This window comes from Dipodomys ordii, unplaced genomic scaffold (genome assembly GCF_000151885.1).
Source record: "Dipodomys ordii isolate 6190 unplaced genomic scaffold, Dord_2.0 Scaffold52, whole genome shotgun sequence".
Classification (NCBI taxonomy): Eukaryota; Metazoa; Chordata; class Mammalia; order Rodentia; family Heteromyidae; genus Dipodomys; species Dipodomys ordii.
In genome coordinates, this window is record NW_012267268.1 from 201,836 (window position 1) to 226,282 (window position 24,447).

Here is a 24,447-nt window from a genome sequence, read left to right on the forward strand (position 1 = left end):
TGGTTTATTGGAGATGAGTCTCACAAACTTTTTTGCCCGGGCTGGTTTTGAACTGTGATCCTCAGACCTCAGCCTCCTGAGTAGCTAGAATTACAAGCATGAGCCACCTGTGCAGAAACGTTTTGTTTTGTTGTAATCCCATTTGTCAAGTCTCTTTCTTATCAGCTGGGATATCTTTTAGAAAAGTTTCTGCCTGTGCTTATGAGTTCTAGTGTATTTCCTGCTCCCTCTTGCAGTAATTTCAGTTTCAAGTCTGAAGTTGAAGTCTTCATTCCACTTTAATATTTGTGCATGGTGACAGATGAGTTCACTTTAAGTTTTCTGCAGATGGATTTCCAGTTTTCCCAACACCAATTATTAGAGAGGCTATCTTTCATCTAATATTATCATTTTGTGTTACTAATGACTATCCTGTTGCTAAGGACATAGTAGGTATGCAAAATATTACTCCACCCACAAATGAATGCTTTGTGTTCTGTGAGCTTGAAACTCAGTTTTTCAAATGATCTTTCAATAATAAGTGCCTTAAAGTGAAAGCATTTGATTAAGACTCTTCTCCTCATTTAAATCCTGAGTCCTAAAGACAGAACTACTATTATTGATTTTTAAATACAACAGTCTTTCATACTGTAAAAGCAAAAATATTGTAGAAAATCTACAAACATTTTTTTCAACAAAATTGAGAGTAATGCACTACTTTTGTGGTGTTGCTGCCTCCTTTGTTGTGGTTACTCTGTACAGTGTATTTTGCTTAACTTTTCTAAGCTTAGTAGCACATTTGCTGCTTGCTTATCATTCTGAATCATATCTGACATATTTGTCTAGGAAGGGAGTATAAAAAAGTAACATCTTGGAGAAAAGAGAAATTTATTACTTTCTACAGACTTCATTACTTAATAGCAGTAACAGCTTTTATTTACATAGCACTATCACTTTTTCCAAGCCAAGATTTTCCTGCTCATGTCTGAGTTTCTTAGGAAGAATTTTTATCTCTTGTCTATTTTCCCCCTTAATTTAGCCTTTGGCCCAGTGAAATCTGGGCCAAATCTCTTGCACCATGCCATCCAAACTACTGTATAAGGAAGCTTAATGTGATTCATTTTTTAGTAAACTCCATGAACAGATTCATTTAGTGATTTAATTAATCATTTAACTAATATAATGAGTTTAATGAGTCATTATTTATCTATTGTGTCCACAACTGAATTTAAGTGTTTCTTGTTACATGAACAATTTTGAACCACAGTTTTATCCCCAACAAACTTATAGACAAGCTAATACACAAGAAAATAATTCAAAATTTGGCCATTTCCCACATATACATGGTTTTAATTTGTTTTAAGGCTTCCTCAGAAATTCGTTCCAAAAAGCTTGTGTTATTGAGATAGAGCAAAATCTTCTAATAAGCACTTTATTTTCTTGTATAGTGAATACAATGCTAAAGCATACATCACACTTGTATGGCTCCTGTTTAATGCTGTCAAGGTGGAAGTTGAATACTCTCAGCAGTGACCATCACTTACTATAGGGAAAAGGAAACAACTGAGTCTTGGGAAATGCTGGTTCTGTATTATATGTTCGAGAAGTGTGGGATGAATGATGAGATTCACATGTGGAAGTCTGCCAAAGCTTCTTAAATTATTATAATGATTGTTTTATTGGGCTCCTCCATTATGTACCTTAAATGTAAATTCCTGAAGGTAATAAATGCTTGGACAACCCTCAGAACAGTAAAGCATGAAAACAGATGGAATGGGTGGCCAGGAAGTTATCATCAAAGTTCCTAATAGTCAAATCTTGGAACTTCAGAATGTGTAGAGTGGCTTGAGGGACCACTATCACTAATAGCTGAAGTAGATGAAGTAGTCTGTACCTGGATGTCTGGGGAACTATAGTACTGGGGAGTTTTATGTGTGCATTCTGTCTTCAGAATGATTTATGATGTTAGCCACAAAGAGAATTTATTGGAGGCCTTTGTGGGAATTGCAGAGCAAGTTTCTATGCTTATATGAAGAGTTAGCACTCATGTTTATTTCTGTGTGTGCATGGAAACATCTGTGCATAGGACCAGACATTTATAAAGCATTTTGGGGGTTCCTGTTCTATAAATTCTTTGCAGCTGGAAAATAAGGAAAAGAGGAGTCTCAAATATACTTCATAAAATAATTATAGGCATCTACTTTGGTGTTCTATAAACTTACGGTATGGATCACACTTCAGCCAGAAGTTTTGCAAGCAGTATCCTACAGAATATACATGCCATTATTGAAAATGAAAACATGAAACTGGATATTAGCAGAGATGATGAGCCTTCCCATTGGTGTGAAACAAGATATTGGTTGGTATAAGAGATTAACTTCTGAGGCATTTATATTTGATTCTAGTTAAGGAACATGGTATTGCTTCTTTTTATAACCAGGGTTATAATGAAATTAAAGGTAAGGGTCAGGCAAATATTCTGATAGAGAGTTTGTGTTGATAAGCAACACATAAGAAAAGGATAAGCATTAGAAATATTAAGAAGTCACACACAATAAGGAGATATTCAGAGAGAAGCAAAGAATGAAAGTCAGCTCTTTTTGGATTTCCAAATGGGAAGCCAACTTGAAAGCCAGATTGGCATAGTCTGGATAATAACTTAACTCCTTTGTGGATTCTAATATCTGTTATAACCTTCTATGAAGCTTAAGCTGGTAATTCATAATAAAGAGAAAATAATAAACCATATTTTCATTTAAATTGGAAAAAAATATATTTACATACATTCATAGCTGTATATTATATATCAATGTATGTAAATAGGAATATATACATAAATGTATATACACACATATATAGGAAAATACATATGTACATATAGTTATATGTATTTATTCATATGTGTCTGTATATAATATATAAAATATTATTTAATTTATTTGGTTTTTAAAGTCACCACCTTCCTGATTCCTTCAGTATATTGTTTGGTTGGAAAAATTACAGGACATAATTATATAGAGTTGGCTCTCAGACCATCACACAGTAATTGATCATCCAAGATAAAAGTGAATTCACAATACAAACTTTGGGTATTTCCAAGCAATCCTTTACAATGAATCTTATTGAAATGGTGCAAATGTGCTTTATTTTGTGTTGTATTAGTCATGTTACAATGCTTAGCAGAATATAAGAATGTATTTCATTTGTATTGAAAAATTATTAAGAGTGTATGTCCTGGCCCTAGTCAGACCTGCCTGTTCTGCTATCAAGGTATCTGCTTGGATAGTAGGAGAAAGCTTCAGGTACATTATTACATTTGACTCTGGTGTTTCTTTCATATAAAATTATTAAAAGTCTGTGTCATTATGCAGAATACAGGAATGTATAATAAAAACATAGTTGACAACCCAGATGCCCCTCAGTAGATGAATGGATCAAGAAAATGTTATATATATGTATATATATAATCTTTTCTTATATATAAATCATATATATGTATATATGATTTCTATGCCTCCATCAGAAAGAATGACACCACCCCATTTGTTAGAAAATGGAAAGACTTGGAAAAATTATATTAAGTGAAATAAGCCAGGTCCAAAGGACCATAGGTCCCTTGGTTTCCCTTACCTGTAATAACTACTATCTGTCTAGGATAATCCTACCAGACAAGCAGAAAAGGTCAAAAGCTATGTACATATGACCATATAAGATGATGCTAAGCAAAATGAACCCCAAGATAAGGACACAAGAGGTTTTATCTTTGTTGCTGTTATTTTTAATGTATTTATAATGTTATATGTGATGTTTTTGTTTCTTTTGTGTGTTCTTCCCCCAGAGTATAACCCCTGTTTTCACTGTATTTGCTTCCAGTGCCCTGCATCTTGTATATATGTTTTTCTAATTTGGGGAGGGGAGGGAAATAACAAAATGCTGAAATAAGAATACATGATGACCTATTGTAACAATGAGATTTACAAAACACTATGTTGAAAAGAAACTTTACAACTTTGTGGGGGAGGGAGGAATTGAGGGAGTGGGGAGGAAAGGGATGGTAGGGTAAAACACAGGAGGGGGTAACAATGCTCGATAAAAAATGGACTCATTACCTTGCTTGTGTAACTGTAACTCCTCTGTACAGTATCTTTGCAATAAAATATATAAAATGTTAATAAAAAACTTCCAAAAAATTGTGCTCAGTAAGAGAAGTATGACATATGCTCTGATTAAATGAAATGTTGAAATGTGCAAAATATTGCACAGAAAAGAGGTCTATTGTTGCCTGTGGATGGAGAAAGGATCAGGGAAACACAGAAATGTTTAGGAATAAAAAAAGTTTCTTATCTTGAATCTGGTGATGATTGTACGGTTTTTATGCATACATAAAGTAGGTTAAATTGTAGAGTTTCATCATGTAAAATTTAATGTACTTCAATTGTGCCACAATAGAGCTGACACTACTTTAAATATGAAAATTGTGGCAAATTGCCACCTTCATTCTACCTCATGAATTTCAAAATCATGTTTTTTAATTCTATGAATACCCTGTTGGAATTTACATAGACTGAGATATCTTTTGGGCACAATGATTTTCATATTCGACAGATTTTGTCGAGTCCACCTGGACAGTAAAAATAAACATGACAACTTGAAAAAAAACCCAGTTGATAAGAAAATCCATATAATAAAGTTCTATTATATATCTATCTACAATAGTTTTGAAGTGAAATTGTTGTATTGTTGTATTGTTGTTATAAAGCCTCAGATATGAGAATGTGGGCATTTTGAGGGTGAAGACAGAGATTTGTATATAGCTCTGCTCTGGATAAACAAAATATCAAGATCATTGTGATCATTAGTTTATTCCAAACTATTCTTAATCTACTTCTCTTAGGGTGCATGTCACATGTCAATTTCTAATTACCTAAAGTTGGTGTGTTTGTGAGAGTGGCTGTGGCTAATGAAACTAATATTAGTTTTCTTGCTGGACAGAGGTTTTATATAAGATCATGCTTTGACTAAGTTTTCTTTTTTCTGTCATGTTGTTTATGAAAACTCATAACAAGATAGAGCCTAATCAGCCCTGGTTCTCTATGATTGGGCAAGTAATCCCCATGTCAAAATAGTAGTTACTTGTAGCATAATGACAAAAACACCTTTACTCTTTCAAGATACCACAATTTTGAATTTTTTTTAAATCACAGTATAGCTGTGTGTATTTCATTGATTCAAGAAAATAGCAATTCATGATGATGGTGAGGTAAAGATGACATCTAGCCAGTGTACTCAGGTTTATGTTCACAGTTGAGCAGATATCAGAAGCAGAGAAAATAGGTAGATCTGGAGAATACGTGATGAGATAAGTCAAGGTGAAAAAGCCAAGCATCACATGTTCTCACTCATTTGTGGAATAGACACCTAACATGATGATGATGATGATGATGATGATGATGATGATGATGATGATGATGATGATGATGATGATGATGATAAAGAAGAAAGTAATGGGACATGAATGTAAAGTAGGGACTGTCTAAGAGGCAATCAGTGAGGTGGGGAAGAAAGGAAGGGATCCCAAGGGGGAAAGAGAATTGAAAAATGTTTTGTTTTGTTTTTTTGTTTGGTTGGCCGTGGGGCTTGAACTCTGGGCCTGGGCACTGTCCCTCAGCTCTTCAGCTCAAGGCCAGTTCTCTACCATTTGAGCTACAGCACCATGTATGGTTTCTCTGAAAAATGTTACATGTCTATATATGTATGAATAAAACAGTGAAACCCACCAAATGCTTTTGTAAAAGGTCAGAAGAGAAAGAAACAGAATATAAGGTAAACAGAATATAAAGAGTTTTTTTCAAGTTCATTGTGCATGAATATACCATAATGAAATTCCTTATGTTACAAATGCATGCTTATTCAAAACTTAAAAAATAAGATATTGGAATTATGGAGAGATGCAACATGTGGAGTTAGTTAAAGGCCTTTAAAGTCCAAGTCAGGGAAGCTGATAATTTTAAATCACATTCAGTTTCTAGCAAGTAATCTGACTAATTCAGTGACAAGTCAAGCATGAGACCAGGGCACACAAAGAGAGTGCTAAGATCATACAGTAGTGATCTGTGTAGGGACTTGTAGGGATTTGAATTTTCTGCAATTGACTCAAATTATTAGGAAAATAACCCAACACTCTGAGCTATCACTCTTAGTGACTAGGGCCTGGGCTTGCCTAAATTCGATATTTGTTGGTTATCCTATTGATCAGCTAGAGTGAATAGACTCTGAAACAAAGAAAGTGAAAATGTTAGCAGAGTCTCTCTGACAATGTGGCAATCTTTTTTTTTTTCTAATGGGATATTTCCATTAAATCAATTTCAGCTTCTTTCACCCACATCAAACACTACCTGTTCAAGGAACATCCAGGGCTATATTTTCTGATATCACAAGCTGTCTTCCTAAGTATAGGCTGCCAGGGATTCACTCTTACTTCTTCACAAACAGTGAAATCTCACAACATGCTTAATTTGATTCTCACTAGTGCTGATTAAATCTGAAATTGGTCCTTCAGATTAAATTGCCTAAAATTTATTGCTCATTATCAGTGTGCAGTGTTTCTTAAGTAAATTTTCATTTCTTTTAAAAAGAAAAGCCCACTATAAAAGAAATTGTGGTGCAGGTTGGCAGTTGTTTCTAAAGTAAATATACTGAACCCATTACCTCATCATTAAGAAAAATACATATAAATTTTCCTTAATAAACAATGCTTATAATTTTAGTATACATTTAAATATTTAGATCTATCATTCTTCTGGTTTTGCAGTCAATCTGAATATATTTATATGAGAGATTTTGAAAAAAAACTATTAAAAATCTATTGAGAACTGGCTTTAAATAGATTTTAAAATTACTATATCTTTTATTTCCTTAATTCATGAAATAATAATGTAACAGAGAAGACAATAAAATCACAAATTGAATTTGGGTCATATAGTTCTCAATTGATTCAGCAGCTGATTTTGCTTTGGCCCTTTGATAGACTGCTGAGTGTGGAAAGGAAAATTATGGTGTACACAAGATACCCATAACTTTTCTTGTGATTTTTTTTCAAAATTCACCATTGGGAAGGAATTGTATATGAATTATGCTTATATGTCTATAAATGGTAATATGTTTCTTATATAATATAGCCATCACTTGAGAGTAAAATAGATTTGCAGAATCATGGAAAATATGCAGTTTCATCTCATGTGGCCACCGGTGTTACAGTCCAGCTACTGGTATACTCTCTGTGGTAGGTATATAAGTGCTGACTCTGCCATTGTGCCCATGTAAAGATTTTTAAAGTATTGATGGTTCCTTCCATAATTTAATACTCCATAATGTAGATGTCAAACTGTCTACACCATTGCATTCTACTTCTCTGCTACCATCCTCTCATCCTACCTGAAATGCCTAAATAATTCTGTTTGACAGACATTTTGTATGAAATGCAATCTGAAAGAAAAGAAATGAGCCTGTCCTACTTGTCTAAGATAGTTGTTTTTCAGAGATTATAAAACACTAACTGCATATGTACAAACAAAATTATTATGTATTTGTTCACTTTTTTGTGTGACAGTTCTAGAGCTTGAATTCAAGGACTGGGCAGTATACCCAAGCATTTGTCCTCAAGTCAAGCACTCTACCATTTGAGCTACAGCTCTACTTCTGGCTTTTTGGAAATTAATTGGTGCTAAGAGTCCTATGAACCTTACTGCTTGGGCAGAATTCAAATCATGATACTCTAATTTCGGCCTCTTGTGTAGCTAGGATTGTAGGCTTGAGCAATCCTAGTACTACTGAAACATATACTTTATTTTTTTCAGTGATTTCTTCTTTTCTCATTATTTTCTCCCCAATATTTTAAATTATCTTTAAGCAATTGTACAAAGGGGTTTCAATTAAACATGGACATTTATGAGTACAATGCATCTTGATCAATGTTATCCCTTTTATAATTTTCCCCATTTCTTCCCCACTCATCCCCTCCATTTTCACACACAGAAACACACACACACATTTATATGAATACATGTTGAGTAGTACAGGTACAATCTTCTGCTCTTCCTCTCTTCATTCATCTACAATCTTTCCCTGGACCTCACATGTCCCTCAATTTGAGTTTATTCTAATTCCCTGAAATGGATATTTAGTGTATAAATTTTATGTCTTTCATTTTAAATATATAGACTTAAATATGTACATTTTCCTCTAAGTATCAGTTTTCTCCTTCAACAAATTTGATACATTGTTTTAATTGCCATAATATATACAATGTTTAAAATATTCTATGAATTCTTCTTTGATTTATAGATCACGTAAATGTAGAATCCAGTCAAGGCATAACCTAAGTGAAAATGCTAGCCATAGTTGTGGATAAATTTTAAACCTTGAATCACAAGAGTGGCTGGTCCTTATGACGCCTCTGGTGGTGTTGTATATGAAATTTTATCTGCCACAACAGATCATGAGCATGTGTTCATATTTCCTCATTCTTATGATTCTATTTCCATACCAATGTTTTCCTTACTTTTTACAATATTCCTGCCATTTATCTTTGTGGATGCACTAACCTTCAGACTACTTTTTTAGTTTATAGATATTCTGTTTCTGAAAAAGAAATATATATGTATATATACAAATAATTTTTAGAGTAATTATTTTTCATCAAACTCATTAATTTATTACTTTTATATTAAATTTTATCAGTTATATTCTTGGGCTTATCATGAATTTTTTTCAAAGCTTAATTCAAAGTTCAATACATAAACTTGACCTTTCACCAGCAGGATATGTTTCTGATGAGTAAAACCAGTGGAGTTAAAAGACTATTTTAAGTCTTAATAAAGACTAACAAAACTCACTCTTCATTAATTCATGCATGCTGGATTTTTTATTTCTAAATAAGATCTAGTTATTCTATTCAGTGCTGCTGTATTAGTATAGGAAATGTTGAGTGTACTTCATTCACAAATATTTATGATTTATATTCCCACAATGCAAGTAGATACAGAGTGATAACTATTAGAAGTTAGACTATCATGAAATAACTACTAGTTTTGTCCAGGCAATCAAGAAACCTAGCCTTTGGCTGAGTGTGTGGTGCTTAGCTAATTCAAGCTACTTGGGAGGAAGAAGTAGAAGAATTATTCATAGTCTAAGAGTGGCATAAACCAAAATATGTGACTGCCTCTGAAGAGTAACCTAAACATTGAAGGGATGAGGGCATGGTGAAAGTTGTAGAGTACTAGACTGCCAATGGCTAGGCCTTAAGGAAACAAGTTAAAAGCACATAAAAGAAAGAAATCATCCCCTTACTTTCTAAATCTGCAATAACTTTTGTGTTTGAAGATTTTTTTTAACATATGTTTAGCTTTGAGACAATTTATGGAAAGACCAGTTTCTTACCTGGCTATCAATGCAGACTTTCCTTAAATAGCCTTAGGGACTGTTAGTCATTTACCATACTCGTATAGAACCATAAAACATTTAAATAATCAACAGGTTACTTGCTAGCATTTACTATACTCTAAGAGTAGCATAGCAAGAAATAGGATTTAGTATCAGAATGAGAACAAATTACATTAAAAGGGAGAGAAAGAATTGTTTTGCACTACAAAAAAGTGTCACTATAATTTGGTTGGGAGCAGGGTTGTTGAGAGTGCCCCTTTAAACTCTAGGACTGCAATTGATCTCTGTATGTTTTCTGGTATTCGTCCCTTTGAAAGGAGAATGAGAGCCAAGATCATTGGCTGTACTCTGGAGCTGTCACATCTCAGTACTGAAAAAAAAATACAGTGTAAGTGAATTTAAACAGTCTTTGGCTTTCTATTCTGTATTGCCAAGAGCTTTGAGAATGATGAACCAAGGAAGTGCTTTATTTAGGGCTAAGTGAGATACAGATCCCTCCAGCCTGACAGCGTTTCAGCCTCCGGAGTGAGGAAGCAGAGAAACAGAAGCAGCAGAAGCAACAGCAGTAGCAGCAGCAACAGCAGCAGCCCCTGCTGAAGTCCAACAGAGGAGACCTGATCTCTAGCTTATCCTGGAACGCCGCCTGGAATCGGGCACTGTCCAGGGTCCTGAAACATGAACCAAACTGCCAGCGTGTCCCATCACATCAAGTGTCAGCCCACAAAAACAATCAAGGTAGGACCTGGGTTTGTCTCTACCCTCTGCCTCTTGCACGCACATACATCCTCATGCACCTACCTCACATGTGAAAATGGGTATTTGGTATACACCACACTGATGGTGGAGCTAGCCGCTTGGTTTGAGTTTGAATTGGAGGTTAGAGCGTAATAAAATGTTTGGCTCTGTTTTCGTGTGCATTTAGCGAGTGAACAGTTTCTATGGAACCATTCTTTAATTCTGATGACTTCGGATTTTCTTTTTTACTGACAATTCATCACTGGTATATTTCAGAAATAAACTTTAGTGGATGTCTAGAAGAGTGTCTAAGCTTATCAGTTTTCTCAGTGGAACTGGAGAGCAACTTGAAAACTGCTTGATACAAGCAATATTAAGTACAAATTTGGTTATATTTTATAATCATTGGATTTTGCATCTCTTATCTTTCAAAAAACACATCACTTTTGATGTGCACTGAAATATTGGTTATAAGTAATATGGCTTCAGTAGGAGGTGTAAATGACTATGTAGAGAGTGCAAAAACACATGCTCTTATATGTATTCACATAGGAGTCAAAATCACTGAAAAAGCTCTTGATAGTCTAACTTCAGTATTTATTCTAAATTTGAAGTTTTCAAACAGTCATGGTTAAAATTAAAGTAATACATTCACTCTTCTAATTTTAGGTAACATTTGTATCTTTGTTTTTATTTGTGATAGGTTTGTTATGATCAGTAGCTTATATGATTGTGCTTTTGATCTGGGATTTGTTCTATCTTGCCATCTATGTGAACTAGATCAATTTTTGTGTGATTACTTTGCTTCTGCAGTCAACATGATGGGTTTCTCTGAAACTCTTTGAAGAAGAAAGAAAAAATGGTATGTCATCTTTAGTTATTGCCATCTGTCATTCACATATAAGGTTATAACTTTGATAAAGCAGCTGTAATTGAAGAAGCTTGATATTTTATGATTTATATCACTTTTTGATTTGTAACTCTGGCCTTTGACAATATTGCATAGACTATAATTACCAAAAGCATATATTTTTAGCAATATCTCTTACTAACTTTTTTGACTCTTTGTTAAGTGTCTTTCAGTGAGAATTTGAACATAAACTGAACATTTTACTCCATTTATCAGCAGTATTTTTTAAAGCAGTTAGGTCTCCAGAATATATTCAATGATACACAATTAGACTTTGATCATTTATAAACATAGGGATTAACAGAAATCACATAGAACTCAAATTCAGATAATTCACACCATCTGTAATGGCCAAAGCATATACATTTTCAGCATTGGATTTTCTTTACTGCATCTAAGTTTAGGAAGAAAGTGGTGAGCTTTATGATTTGTTCTTTACATGTAACGTTCTCACATAGATTAATTATATAAACAACCACCATTGAACAATGCCCAAATATAATCATGACATTCTGTATTGCACTAATGTAAACTCTAGTTTGTAGTAAGTGTTGTAGTTCTACAGTGGGATGGAATTGCAATCGGTCCATCTACAATGGTTTAGAAAACCATAAAATGACAAGTAGCTTTCTGTTTAAGTGTTTGAGGTCATAGAATTCAAGTGTTTTTATTTGCCCTTTACGTTATTGGGTAAGCAGAAATGAGAGCTACTTTCTGAGACTTAAAATCACTTCCATTATTAGTGCCCTGGCATTGACTGCTCTCAGACTAACTGTGGAAAGAAAATGTTTCTGGTATGAGGGTTTTGCATCATCTTGCTGATCTTGCAGATGCTGTTTTTTTATTCTTACTGCAGCCATTGAATTGAAATGAAAGGCATCATAAAAATTGGACAACCCACTACTTAGCAATGTATTATATTAATGGCTTAATGAAGGAATTTTGAATCCAAGCTCTGGGTGATTTGGTTAATTGTATGAGTTAAGTTCTTTTGCGTACCCCCTCCCCCAATTGCTCTGGGGGATCAAATGATGCTTGTGATGTTCATAAAGTATATATAGTTTCAAGCATTGAACTATTAAGGGAGCAATTACTTGAGTATTTTCCAATTTGCAACAGTAAAAAGGGATGAGTGGAAAAGCACTCTTACTTCAAATTATGTGCTCAATTATGAAACATTTATGGCTTTTGGAATTTATACTAAAAATGGCTATCTATATTTAGGTAATGCATTAGGCTATGAGCAAAATGCAGTAACAACCTAAGGAAAATTTCAAAAATGAGAGGGTTTTAGAAAGCAATTATATATCAGAATACAAAAGACTTAACTTGTGAAATTTAGTTTTGAGCATGGTTGTTTAGATTCAATTTCACCGTTTGTTAAAATTATTATTATTATTTGACAATTTTTCAATTTATTAGCATTCATTTTATTGGGCATATGTTAACTGTACAATACAAGATGTTTTGTTGGAAAATTTCCAAACATGTATATAATGTACTTTATGTTCATCGATTCTTTTAGTCTTTTCTATTCCCCTTTGCCCTTTTCCCTTCCCTTCCATTATCTGACCATTTAAAATAAAGTCTTCTCATGGAATTTTATTTTTCTACAGATAGTAATAACTCATCTTAGGACTTAAGAAATATCTAGATAGCTACATGTTTGCGTATTGCTTCATTTTAGGATTTTAAATCCCTAGAGACTTTCCCCTCACAGCTAGTGGAATAACATTCTAGGGAAATTCTCTTCTTATCAGTGCAGTAAATACTGGACGTTTCTTGTCTCAACAATGTAACTACTGCTAAAAAGAATGAAATGGGGATGGAAAAAATGAATTGCATTAGAAAATATAACTGAAATTCAGAAATCTGTAGAAGGGAAAGGAGCAGGTGGTGTGTGTGTGTGTGTCTATGTGTGTGTGTGTCTGTGTGTGTGTGTGTGTGTGTGTGTGTTTCCCCACCTCAAGTTTAAAAGAATAAAGACATTTGCACTGGGTCACATTCAGCAGTTGTTGCCAGGGAAAGCTATTTGTGGTTATGGTAGTGGCAGAACTGGAGAACGAGGGATGGGGAAGAGTCATAATGCAATGTAGTGGTCAAGATTATTTGGCTTTCTTGACATTTGTTTTTGTCATTCTGGCCATTCTTCACAGCTCAACCAGTCTTTGACATAATTTTTCTGATGTACTTCAGCAGTCATAGTCCTATAATCCAAATTCATAAGAGAGAACAAATAAAAGGAAATGCAACAAATGTGCCAAACTTGTTCTCAGATCATTTTGGATGGAATGCGGAGTGGAATGCCCTCATAAAACCTTCCCATTTTAAAGCTTGTAAAACAATAAAGATTTTCCTGAAATGATTACAAGTCTTGCTATAAGGTAGTAGCATTCAAGAAAAAAAAAGATTTTCACCCTGGGATCTATAATGTCAAGTTTTAAGGACAGCATGCGAATGCCAAATACATATCTGATCTTGGCATTATTATAGATATTATTATTACACAGTAATAATAATATCATTATATTATATATTATTACAATATCTTATATTATTATTATTACCAGGTAATAATAATGTTTTTATCTTTGCTATTTTGGCTTCCTTTGGATAGGCTGAAAGTAAATGGAAACTTCAAGCTACATGTTAGGTTGGCTTCTTTTTTCTTTAGTGGAATCTCAAATTTAGAACATTACCTCTAAAATGAACAGAGATGATTCAAAAGTCTTTTCATGTTTTAAATCATCTCTAACAACTATGCGTGTCAACTTCAATACAAATCAAGAAGAAACAAGCTTTCATCTTTTTATTGAAGTTAAAAGTTCTGAGTGAATTCTCTGGGGCTGGTGATTCCTAAGTTAGGAAACTAGATACAATATATTTTCTTTTGAGAATTCCAAATTACAGCTCACAACATTACTTAATCTATCTAGTATGCTTTCTACTTTGTCAGTCTTTTTTTAGTATATATTTTTATTGTAAAGCTACTGTACAGATGGGTTACAGTTACATGAGTAAGGTAATGAGTACATTTCCTATTGAGCATTGTTACCTCCTCCCTTGTTTTTCCCCTACTCTCCCTTCCCATCTAGCCCGTCTTCATTTTTCTCTCTTTCAACTCCTGCCTGGTTTATTCAATTAACACCTTCAACCTAGGTTGATATTCTTTATAGAAAAAGAACACCAAGGTGTAAATGTTTAAATTTTGTTCCACATAGCCCTGCTGGAGTAGCTTTAGACTCACAGAGAACATTCAATAATGAATCATTAAGGTTTTCAGTATCTTCAGCATATTTCTTGAGCTGACAAATATTTTTCATGACAATTTTCAGTGACACATAGTAACTTGGATAAGTCATGTGTTAATAAGGACTTTTTTTCTCTTATAACTTCTAACCCACAGCTTCACCTCAATTTGAAGTATAAGGAACAGGAGATAAAATAAGTGGGTAGAATAATTATTTTTGCATCTGTTCATTTCTACTCATATTATCTGCCAATGAACTGTTAAAATTGAATGATTTTTTAAAAATAAAGGCATGGAAATCTTATTATTATTTTTGTCTAATCTGTAAAGGGCCAGGGGACAAATGTTTAGGAAATAATTACTGTGTTTAGCAAGCTGTTATTCTGGAGTATGACATTGACATAGTGATACTCTTAAAATGGTACATTGGCATTTGTAGCTGTTAATTCCATACCTATAACTTAAAGGACCAGTACCAATATTGATTTTTCACATAATATCTGGACTTGTATTAAGAATATGTCTTCATTGAATATGTTAAGAATGTCCACAAGAATTAGAAAAAAAGAAAATATTTTAAAAAATCAACTTTTTAAATCTCATCATGACCTGCAAAATATAAGATCCTCCCTATGGATATGATTATGTAAAATTCTAAGTGCAAAGATTAGTATGTCTCACACATTCCTTTAGCTTTCTAATCCTAAGAATTCTGCTAATGACAAATTTATATATTTTGAAAAGTTGTAACTGTTAGTGTAGAGTTCATATATAGAAGTGTTATAGTTACATGAATCAGGTAATGAGTGCAATTCCTTTTGAACCATGTCTCTCTTTATTCACTCACTCCAAGTTTTTCCCTCCCATCTCCACCCACAAGAAATATGATTCATTGTCCATGTAGTGTTTACTAAGTCTCATTGTTGTATTGGTTCACCCTTTGTTCTATTTTTCTGTGCTCACCCTTACCCGTCCAAAAGCAATCAAACAAACTAACAATACAAAAGGAAAAAAAAACAAAAAAACCCAGGAACTAAAACATAGCACTTCTTTCCTTTTCTTGGAGTTAATTTAATGAAATATTATCTTATATGATCATATGCAGGTATCTATTGAGCCTTTGTCAACCACACCTATGCATATCCTCCTTCAGTGAATAGCCAGAGTCCCATATAATGTATCCTATTATACATATATATATATGTATATAGTCATTTATAATTTTCATTTATGGATGTGTTTAAACTTTAAATTATTATGACAATTTTATTTCAAAAGGCTATGAATTCAACTTTTTTTGAAAAGGAGGCATTGAAGTTTTCTACTTTTTAATAAAGGACAATATTATATTTTCATCTTTACATTTCATTATCTTTTCATCTTTATATTTCATTATCTTTTCTTTCTTAATCTCTTTTTCTCTGACAAAATGTTTGAATATCAACATTCAGGTTGAAGAAGTATTTTCATATAGTGTATTACTTTTAAACTTTCAGGAAACTGTTGGATAATACTTAGTTTTCTTTCTGGAAAAGTAATATGTTATTTTTTTCTTTTTGTATATTTTTAATGGTAAAAATACTGTACAGAGGGGTTACAGTTACATGAGCAAGGTAATGAGTACGTTTTCTATCAAGTATCAGATAGTGAAGACATTGTTCATGATAAAATTACTTATATCTTTACTCACAATAAAGACATGATGAGGTAATAAATGAAATATAGAATTACACTAACTCTGTGGTTCTCAGAATTTGGTCCTCAGACAAGCAGCATCAACATCCCCTAGGAACTCATTAGAAATATTAATTGTTGGACTCTATTCATAGCTATTGAATCTGCTTTAATAAGTCTTCCAGTTGTCTTGGATGGAGACTGGAGTTTCAGAACCTTGGCCTAAAAAACTGAAAATAAGACTCAGTTTGATATGATCCACCTATCAGAATTGTCCTATATGTGCATCACACAAGTCTGAACAACTTGAGAATGATATGCAGGGCTATTAAATAAGATAGCTTCTGTGGAAACCAAGCCTTTGTTTGGCTGATCTCTACTATCCTTCAAATGTACTACTTGATGTGAAACTTCACACTGTACATATTCAACGTATGTTAACTGGTTAATAATGAAAGTTAAAGAATATATATCTGGTCTAAGAGAAGTTATTATTTTATTTTAGAAGATTTTCCTCAATAAGTAACTAGGTTGAAAGTCTCTCTGTATTTTTAAATTCATAGTAAATTTACCAAGAAAGTGTATTTGCTATTGCTTGGCATCCTATGTTTTTATTCTCTCATCTTCAGTTAGGGCCATCTGGAAACCATCATGTTTTAGTGTCTTGGGAGATCCAGAGTCACACTAAGCAGAAAGTGTCCTGGATAAGTCCCACTTCCTATCAGTGTCATGGGAAAATTGTCGGAACCAGTCAGCAGGAATGTCACCATAGCCTTTCTCCTCCTCGTCATGAACATTCTTTGGCCCTTAGATATATTGCAGGTTGGTAGGACATAATTGGCAGTACACAACAGGAACACTCTTAATCATCATTAACAAACCTGATCTCCCTCGGACAGACACAGTATGGTGTGTCATTAATGAAAGTAGATGTAAGCTGGGTGAGAAAACCAAAATAAAGGAGATTTATCTTGTGAAGAGGCTTATTTGTTAGAAATTTGTCAGAATATTTTGATGTTTTTCTTTCTCTTTTTTATATTTACTATAAGGGGAAAAAACAAATGCATGGAGTCTAGCCTCCTACCTGAAAGTATTAAAAATACTTTCCCTTTGGAGGTGTCCCTTAGGTTAAATATTCAGCTCCCCTCTGGTCCAATAAATCATGTGGCTTTCATGAAAACAATTAGCTCTATTAAGGGTTTTCTTCCTACTAGCAGAAGGGCAATCTACTGAAATTATCTTCCCAAACAAAAAAATGCTATGTTAGTGCTCTGTATTATAATTAATACTAATAGCAATTTTTAAGGAATATGATATTTTCATAGAGAGGTGTAGAGTGCGAATCAATTTTTATGACATAAAAGCTGAGAAATTTATTTGCAGTTATTATTAACTATAATGACGATGAAACTCATTTTGAAGTCTCTAGGGAGCTCAAAGTATTTCTTAATATTGTAGTAACATCTGCAAGACTTCATTGTGGACCTGTACTAAGAACAGAGGGGGAAGAAAGAAATTGGATTCAAATGCTTCCTAAAGAACTTAGTTATCTAATATGATCACAATTAATCATCCTTGTTGTATTATCACATGTTATATGTCAGTAGCCTTTGGATTGTACATATAGTTAAGTTTTACCATGGGATGGACATGGTATTCACATTGTCGCTGTATATCCATACTTACTATTCTTTGTCTCATGAACCCTCTCATGCCATAGTCCTTTTAGAAAACCCTATTCTTACTTTAAATCTCATGAGCAATCTTCTCAGTGAGAGTTTTCAGATTGCCCAGGACAACTATTTCTCCTCCAAAACTCACATATCTTCACATGATATTCTACACCTTCTTAACAATTGATTGTATGAGTTATATTTATTTTCATGTAAGTCTCCCACTTGTTCTTGAAAGACTCACTAAAAGCCTCTTTGACTTTTCTTAACTGAAGTACTATCCTAATATCTATCATATAATAGGTGCTAAATGAACTTTTTCATTTTAGTAAAAAATAACAGGCAAAGAATGCTTTAGTTTGTCTTCCCCAAAGAGACAATTTCCCTTTTGAGTTCAAAGGGAGTTAGTTCCTCTTGACCTAAATAGAGCTAAACATTTTTACTATGAAATGTATAAATAATATTTATTGGAATAACAAAAAGCTTTCAAACTTTTGACCCTAGATAGCCTGTCTTTTCCTTTTGAGAATGAACAAGTTCAGTAAGTAAAAAATAGACTTTGCATCTGAGTGTCTCTCTACCATAGAATGGAAGAAAGTCTGAGGTCAAAATAGACGCAACCCTTTTTTGGTTTTGGAGCTTGGGTTAGTATAGCAGACACATTGGCTGCTAATTTTAATGGATTGGGCTTTGCAGGGGGAATTATTGACTCCGGCACTTTAGTGAGGCCCTTCTCACCAGTAGCCTTAATTTTCAAGATGAATCACTCCTAGTGGATTGAAAAATCACCTCTTCTTACCACTCTATTTTCCAGGATTTTTGTCCTCAGAAAAATGAGTTCTTTATTTTAATGGAAAGAAAACATCATGAAAATACTACTGTCTTTAATAGATAAGTCTTTTGCTTTAATTTTGGTCTTTTTTTGGATAAATTGAGTTAAGACAGAGAAACTTAGAAAAATAGGCATCCTTAATCAAGATAGAACATATATGACAAGAAAAAATAAACATATCCAATGAAAATAATATTTGAGAACTATTGTCTTTAGTTGGCCAATGGGCACAGCCATGATATAATGTGCAGAGCCATGAATAAGGTTTTTCATTTATTCAATTTTTAGTGAAAGTGGATTCAAATGGGAGAAGGTTGGTATCTCTTTTTTCCTGAGGACCACAGTCAAAAATAGAAATGAAGGCACTTACAATGTCAACAGAACTGTGCTAAGAGGGTAAACACCATTGTTTAAAGAGAAGAAACTCCCAAAGCCAAAGCCAGCTCCCAAAATAGGAGTTCGACCAGAGTGAAAATGAAGGAAGATAGCAATGTGACTGGCACAAAAGCAGTAAGGATTGAGGCTGATTGAATTGTAGAGTGAGAATGAGAAGTCATTGAAATTTACTTTGATATCCATGTTGTCTCTCAGACTTAGTTTCCAAGGACAACGGTTACAGTTTTGTGACCCTGGGAAACATTTCTGAGGTTATATATTTAAGGTGAATGTAAAGATGATAACATTTTCTTGGTCTGTCAGTCAGAATAAAACAAATGTAACATTTTTTTTGTTTCAGCTAGACAGGTTTTACCGAAGATTAATTTTAGTAAGAACAAAAGGTTTGTTCATTAGCTTGATTTAGAAAGGTACCACCCACTTTCCTGGATGCTAATAATAACTTAATAGCTGGTCTTTTAAGGCTTAAATACAGTGGCAACTTTTTAAGCCAGAAGAGACTTTTTTGATGAATATCAATCACTTGTGCAAACAATTTTCTTTAATACAAGCAAATAACATGCAGATAACCATTTTCTTGAATAATGCTTTCTGATATGTCATTTCAGTAAGGCCTTTGATAAATGAATGGCTTCTCTTAAATAGGGTTAGATTTAAAAACAAAGCATATTTGGAATTTTCAGGTCTGGAAATAGTGAAAGTTCTTTCCCTCCTAGGCTCTGTGCTTAATAATGATAACATTCTTTTCAAGGGATCAGTTTCAATAGTCTCCATAAAATTGTTGAGACCATTTTCCAGACAATACAGGAAAAATTAAAATACATTTGATGTGCTGCAAATTCATAATCATGAAGCATTAGATATGTCATAGAGACATCTTTATCTAGACTTCTTTCAGGCAAAAAGCTGAGGATTAGATTAGAAAGAAAATTGAGGTGATGTGAAAATTTCCCCATTCATCCTTTTAAACACTATGTAGCCTTGTTCATAACACTTCTTAGGGTAAGATGATTTATTTTTTTCTCTTCTCTACCCCTCACTCTGTTCTTAAAAGAAAGAACATACATTTTGTTAATTGAGATGCTGTTTTGCTGAATGCATCAAAAATGCCAAAAAATTCTAAATGAATTTGAGAAAAGAATCAAGAATGAAAATTTTACAGAATTAAAAGTCTTTAGTAAAGCACCTTCTGGCTCAGTTAATTAAGTTTCCAAGTATGACCCAGGATGGAGGCTTCATATACTTTATTTTTTTGGTGGGTTCTAGGGTTTGAATTCTGGGCCTGGGCACTATCCCTCAGCTCTTCAGCTCAAGGTTAATATTCTACCACTTGAGCCACAGCTCCACTTCTGGTTTTCTGAGTGGTTTATTGGAGATAAGAATCTCCTAGACTTTCCTTTCTGTGCTGGTCTTCAAACTGGGATCCTCAGATCTTAGCCTGCTGAGTAGCTAGGATTACAGGTGTGAGCCACCAGTGTATTAAACATACACTTCTTTGCTTTATTTCTCTTGGACCATCTTCTGCTATGGTGACTACATGGTTACTTTAGTTCCATAATTGTCTTGAAGGTATGACAAATGACAACGTCCATTAGACAAAAAAATTCTTGAATTGAGTTTCTTCTTAGGAGTTCCTAAATATTTTCCCACAATTCCTATTTTGGACTAAGTCCTTCAGCTACTCATTTAAATGTTTGATAATGCACATGGTTAAGTGGAAGAAGAGGAAGCAGTTGCACAAATAAATATGATATTCTTTTAGGATGAATTAAAAAGTTTAGAAAGTTTGGAGGGAGATAATAAAATATATGTCCCACAGACAAAACAAAATTTAGAATTTGACAGACACATATTGTCCACCACACTGGGGAAGACGGGCAATGCACCACACGAGCAAATGTGTAGCAAGTCAGATGGTACTATTGTCTTTGCCTCACAGTAGAGATTTTTTTGTGTGTCAATTTTGAACAGAAAAGCAAGCAAAGAAGAAATATCTCTTAGTTAAATGACTTAATGTCCAATGTAGTGCCAATTTGGTTCATTCAATTTTTTTTTGCACTGTGTTATATGTCATTGGTCTCTTTTTCCTTATGGAAATATAAAGGAAAATGATATTGATATTCCTCTTCAAATAATTAAGATTACTTAAGGCCTATTCAAAGACTGCCTCTCTGTTATCTATAGGAACTTGGAGTTCTTAAGCCTTCCTAAGCATTTATGCCTATAGGTTTGATGGGTAAATAAATGCTGTGGTTTGAAATTAACTGCTTAAAATAATGGTAACAAGTGAACATGTTCCACCAGTGCTGTACAAGGACAAAAACCCTTGTTCCCCATGAAATGCCTTGTTGGGGTGTTTATGAAGATCAGTCAGAGATGTGATCCCATATGGAATGACTGTTTTTGGAGGTTTTGAGTTTGTGATTTCCAGTTGTTTGATGTCTATAAGTCCCTTGAATTTAACCACAAATATTTAAGTTCCTCACTTGGATTTCTTGCTTGACCTCTATTCTCAGACCTCTATACTCTCTAATCTCTATTCTCATATTATTGTCACTTAGATACTATACACACAATACATTTAAAACTAGAGCTGTGAATTCTTTGTCTTCCATTCACTCACCTAACTTCATTAGATTATATCATTGTCTTTATTTATTCAAACCAAAAATGTAAGGTTCATCTTTCTTCTCTTACCCAATTCATCAACAATTTCTTTCAATTACACCTCCTAAATTTATTTCATGTCTACCACTTATCTTCAGCTTAAATATTATTATTCAAACTCCCTGTACACACACTTGATATCGCTTCTGAATCACAATAAAAATGTTAGTGGAGGCTGGGAAGGTGGCTCAGTGGTAGAGTGCTTGCTTTACATGCATAAGACCCTGGGTTCGATTCCTCAGCACCACATAAGCAGAAAAATTCAGAAGTGGTGCCATGGTTCAAGTGGTAGAGCTCTAGCCTTGAGGTGAAGAACAGAGGGACAGAGCCCAGACCCAGAGTTCAGGCCCCACAACTGACAGAAAACAAAAAACAAACAAACACAAAAAAGTTAGTGTACTTGTAGCTTCTAGATTCTTCTCCATAATAAGTCCCTTCTCAGCAGCCAGGTGGTATATTTAAAATGTTATCTTCAGGACTTTGAACTTTTTGTGTACACTTTAACACTATTTTTAGGTCCTAGTTCTTTGTTTTACCTTAGTGACTACTTAGTAATTCTTGATCTTCCACCTGTTGTATATTATTCTTTTTTCTAATCACTATTCTCCAAATAATTTTGTCTTCATTCTGATACTAAAACCATCTTGGGTCTTTGCCATAACAGTCATTGTACTTGATATTTACATTGCCTGAGGATTTTTTTTTCCATGAAAAAAATGATTCTGGTACATTCTAAGTATTTCTGGTTTTACCTTGGGACAATGTTTACAGACTCTGTTCACTTTGGATTGTGGTCTCCTTTGTGCTATAAAACCTCTGAATCATATTTTTTATGTTAATACACTGTTCCTGAAGACTCTAAGTTGTAAGGGAGAAGAAGCATTTCCTCTCTCAGAAAACATTTTTTAATGTATATTTTTATTGTAAAGATACTGTACAGAGGGGTTACAATCACATGAGTAAGGCAATGAGTACATTTCCTATTGAGCAGTGTTACCCCCTCATTTGTTTTTCCCCTACCATCCCTTCCCTCGCCACCTCTCCAACTCCACTCCCCAAGTTGTAAAGTTCATTTTCAATATAGTGCCTTGTACATCCCATTGTTACAATAGGTCAACCTGTATCATTATTTCAGCCTTTGAGTTTTGCTTATTATTTCACTATAAGAACCTCTGTATAGAGAATTTTATTTCAGAAAAGATCCACTTAGGGATTTTTTATTATTTATTTATACACACTTACTTAGAACAATATTGATGTTTGAATTCAGGGCATAGTGCTTGCTAAGCAGGTACTCTCTTGCTGAGCTGTGCCTCTAGTTCTTTTTTGCACTAGCAATTTTTGTGAGAGGGTCTTGATTTTTTTCCACCAAGGGGTGTAGCTAGACTGTAATTCTCCTACTTTGTGCTTCCCACCATATCTAGGATGACACATCTGGATCACCTTCCTCAGCTATTGGATGAGAGAAGCTCTACTGAACATTTTGTTTAGAATAACCTCAAATTCCAATTCTCCAGATCTCAGTCTCTTGAGTGGCTTTGATTTCAGGCATGAGCCACCGTATGTAGTTTGAATTTTGTATTTTATTATTATTCCTCTCAAAATATTAATTCAGCAAATACTTTTGATGTACAATAAGCATTTGTTGCACAAGTTAGGATACATAAGGCATAAGACACAGGATCAATCTATCAAAAACCTTACAGTGTGGTTTAGTTTTCTGTTTTACTTTGCCTAGGATGAGGGAGAATTAAAAGAAAAGTGATTTATTCTTTCTTGCTATTGTTTCTAACATATTTATAAGGTACTACATGATTTTTTTGTTGCTTTCTATGTCCCTCCCTCATGGTATGACCCCTGTTTTCACTATATTTGATGTGGGTATAATTTGGGGAGTGGAAGGGAAAAAATTGGTTAAAAAGGGATACATGTTGACCAATTGCAATAATGAGATGTACAAGACGCTATGTCGAAAACGAACTTTACAATTTAGTTGGGGAAGTGGAGAGGGGGGAAATGTAGTTGTGGAGATGTGAGGGAAGAGATGGTAGGGGAAAAAAGGAGCAGGCAACAATGCTTGATAAGAAATGTACTCATTATCTTGCCCATGTGATTGTAACCCCTCTGTACAGTATTTCACAATAAAAAACTTATTTTTAAAAAAGTAAGTCATTTATTACCATGGAGTGTGGAAAGTTTTATGAAAAAGATAAAAAGACATATGCTCATTATTACATAAGAAAAATAGAGATATCTCACAGGTGAATTTGAATATTTGAACTGAGACTTGACAGGCATGTAATAACTCGGTGAAGAATAGAAAAATATACATTGATGATTTCGAATGTGTAAAAGCTCCCAGATAAGAAAGAAGATCACGACTGCAACCATCACTGTCATTTTTACTGTGATTGTACCATTAGCATTGTCAAATGCCCCTAATATGACTAGCCATTATGGGTAATTTTCTGGGGACCTGTATTATTCCCCTTGAGACTCATCAAGGAAGAGATCATCTTTTTCTTGCTTTATAGATGAAGAGATTAATTTGTTCAAAGTTACCCAGACTGTAATAGATGGCGCTCAAATTGGAATGCATGTTAAGGTTGTCACAGAGCTTTATACGAGAGCTCACGTTTCCATTTCCACTTTGGGGTAGTGCTTTGTGTGTCCTCACCATCCTTGAAGAATTAAATGTTTTCATCTAGGGTTTGTTACATTAGGCTTTACCGTTTCTCTACTTTTAACCTGTTTAGCAGACTACTCCTTGCGCCCTCCCTTCCCATCCTAGGAACACTAGATTCTTTGGGCTTCCCTGCACCTCTAGAAGATTACTTTTATGTATATTTCTGATTTCCTTCTCCATTCACTATCTCTCTTCTGAGTCTAC

The 24,447-nt window shown here is 33.9% G+C and overlaps 1 protein-coding gene across 1 annotated transcript in view; it reads left to right on the forward strand.

Moving 5' to 3' along the window:
* Positions 1-9,640: 9,640 nt before the first annotated feature.
* The window catches only part of Dpp10 (dipeptidyl-peptidase 10 (non-functional)), a 1,450,850-nt gene continuing 1,436,043 nt past the window's right edge, over positions 9,641-24,447 (forward strand). The window contains exon 1 of the mRNA XM_013020704.1: positions 9,641-10,155. Coding sequence (XP_012876158.1) covers positions 10,096-10,155 — 60 coding nt within the window. The 5' untranslated portion in view covers positions 9,641-10,095. The remainder of the gene's footprint in view (positions 10,156-24,447) is intronic.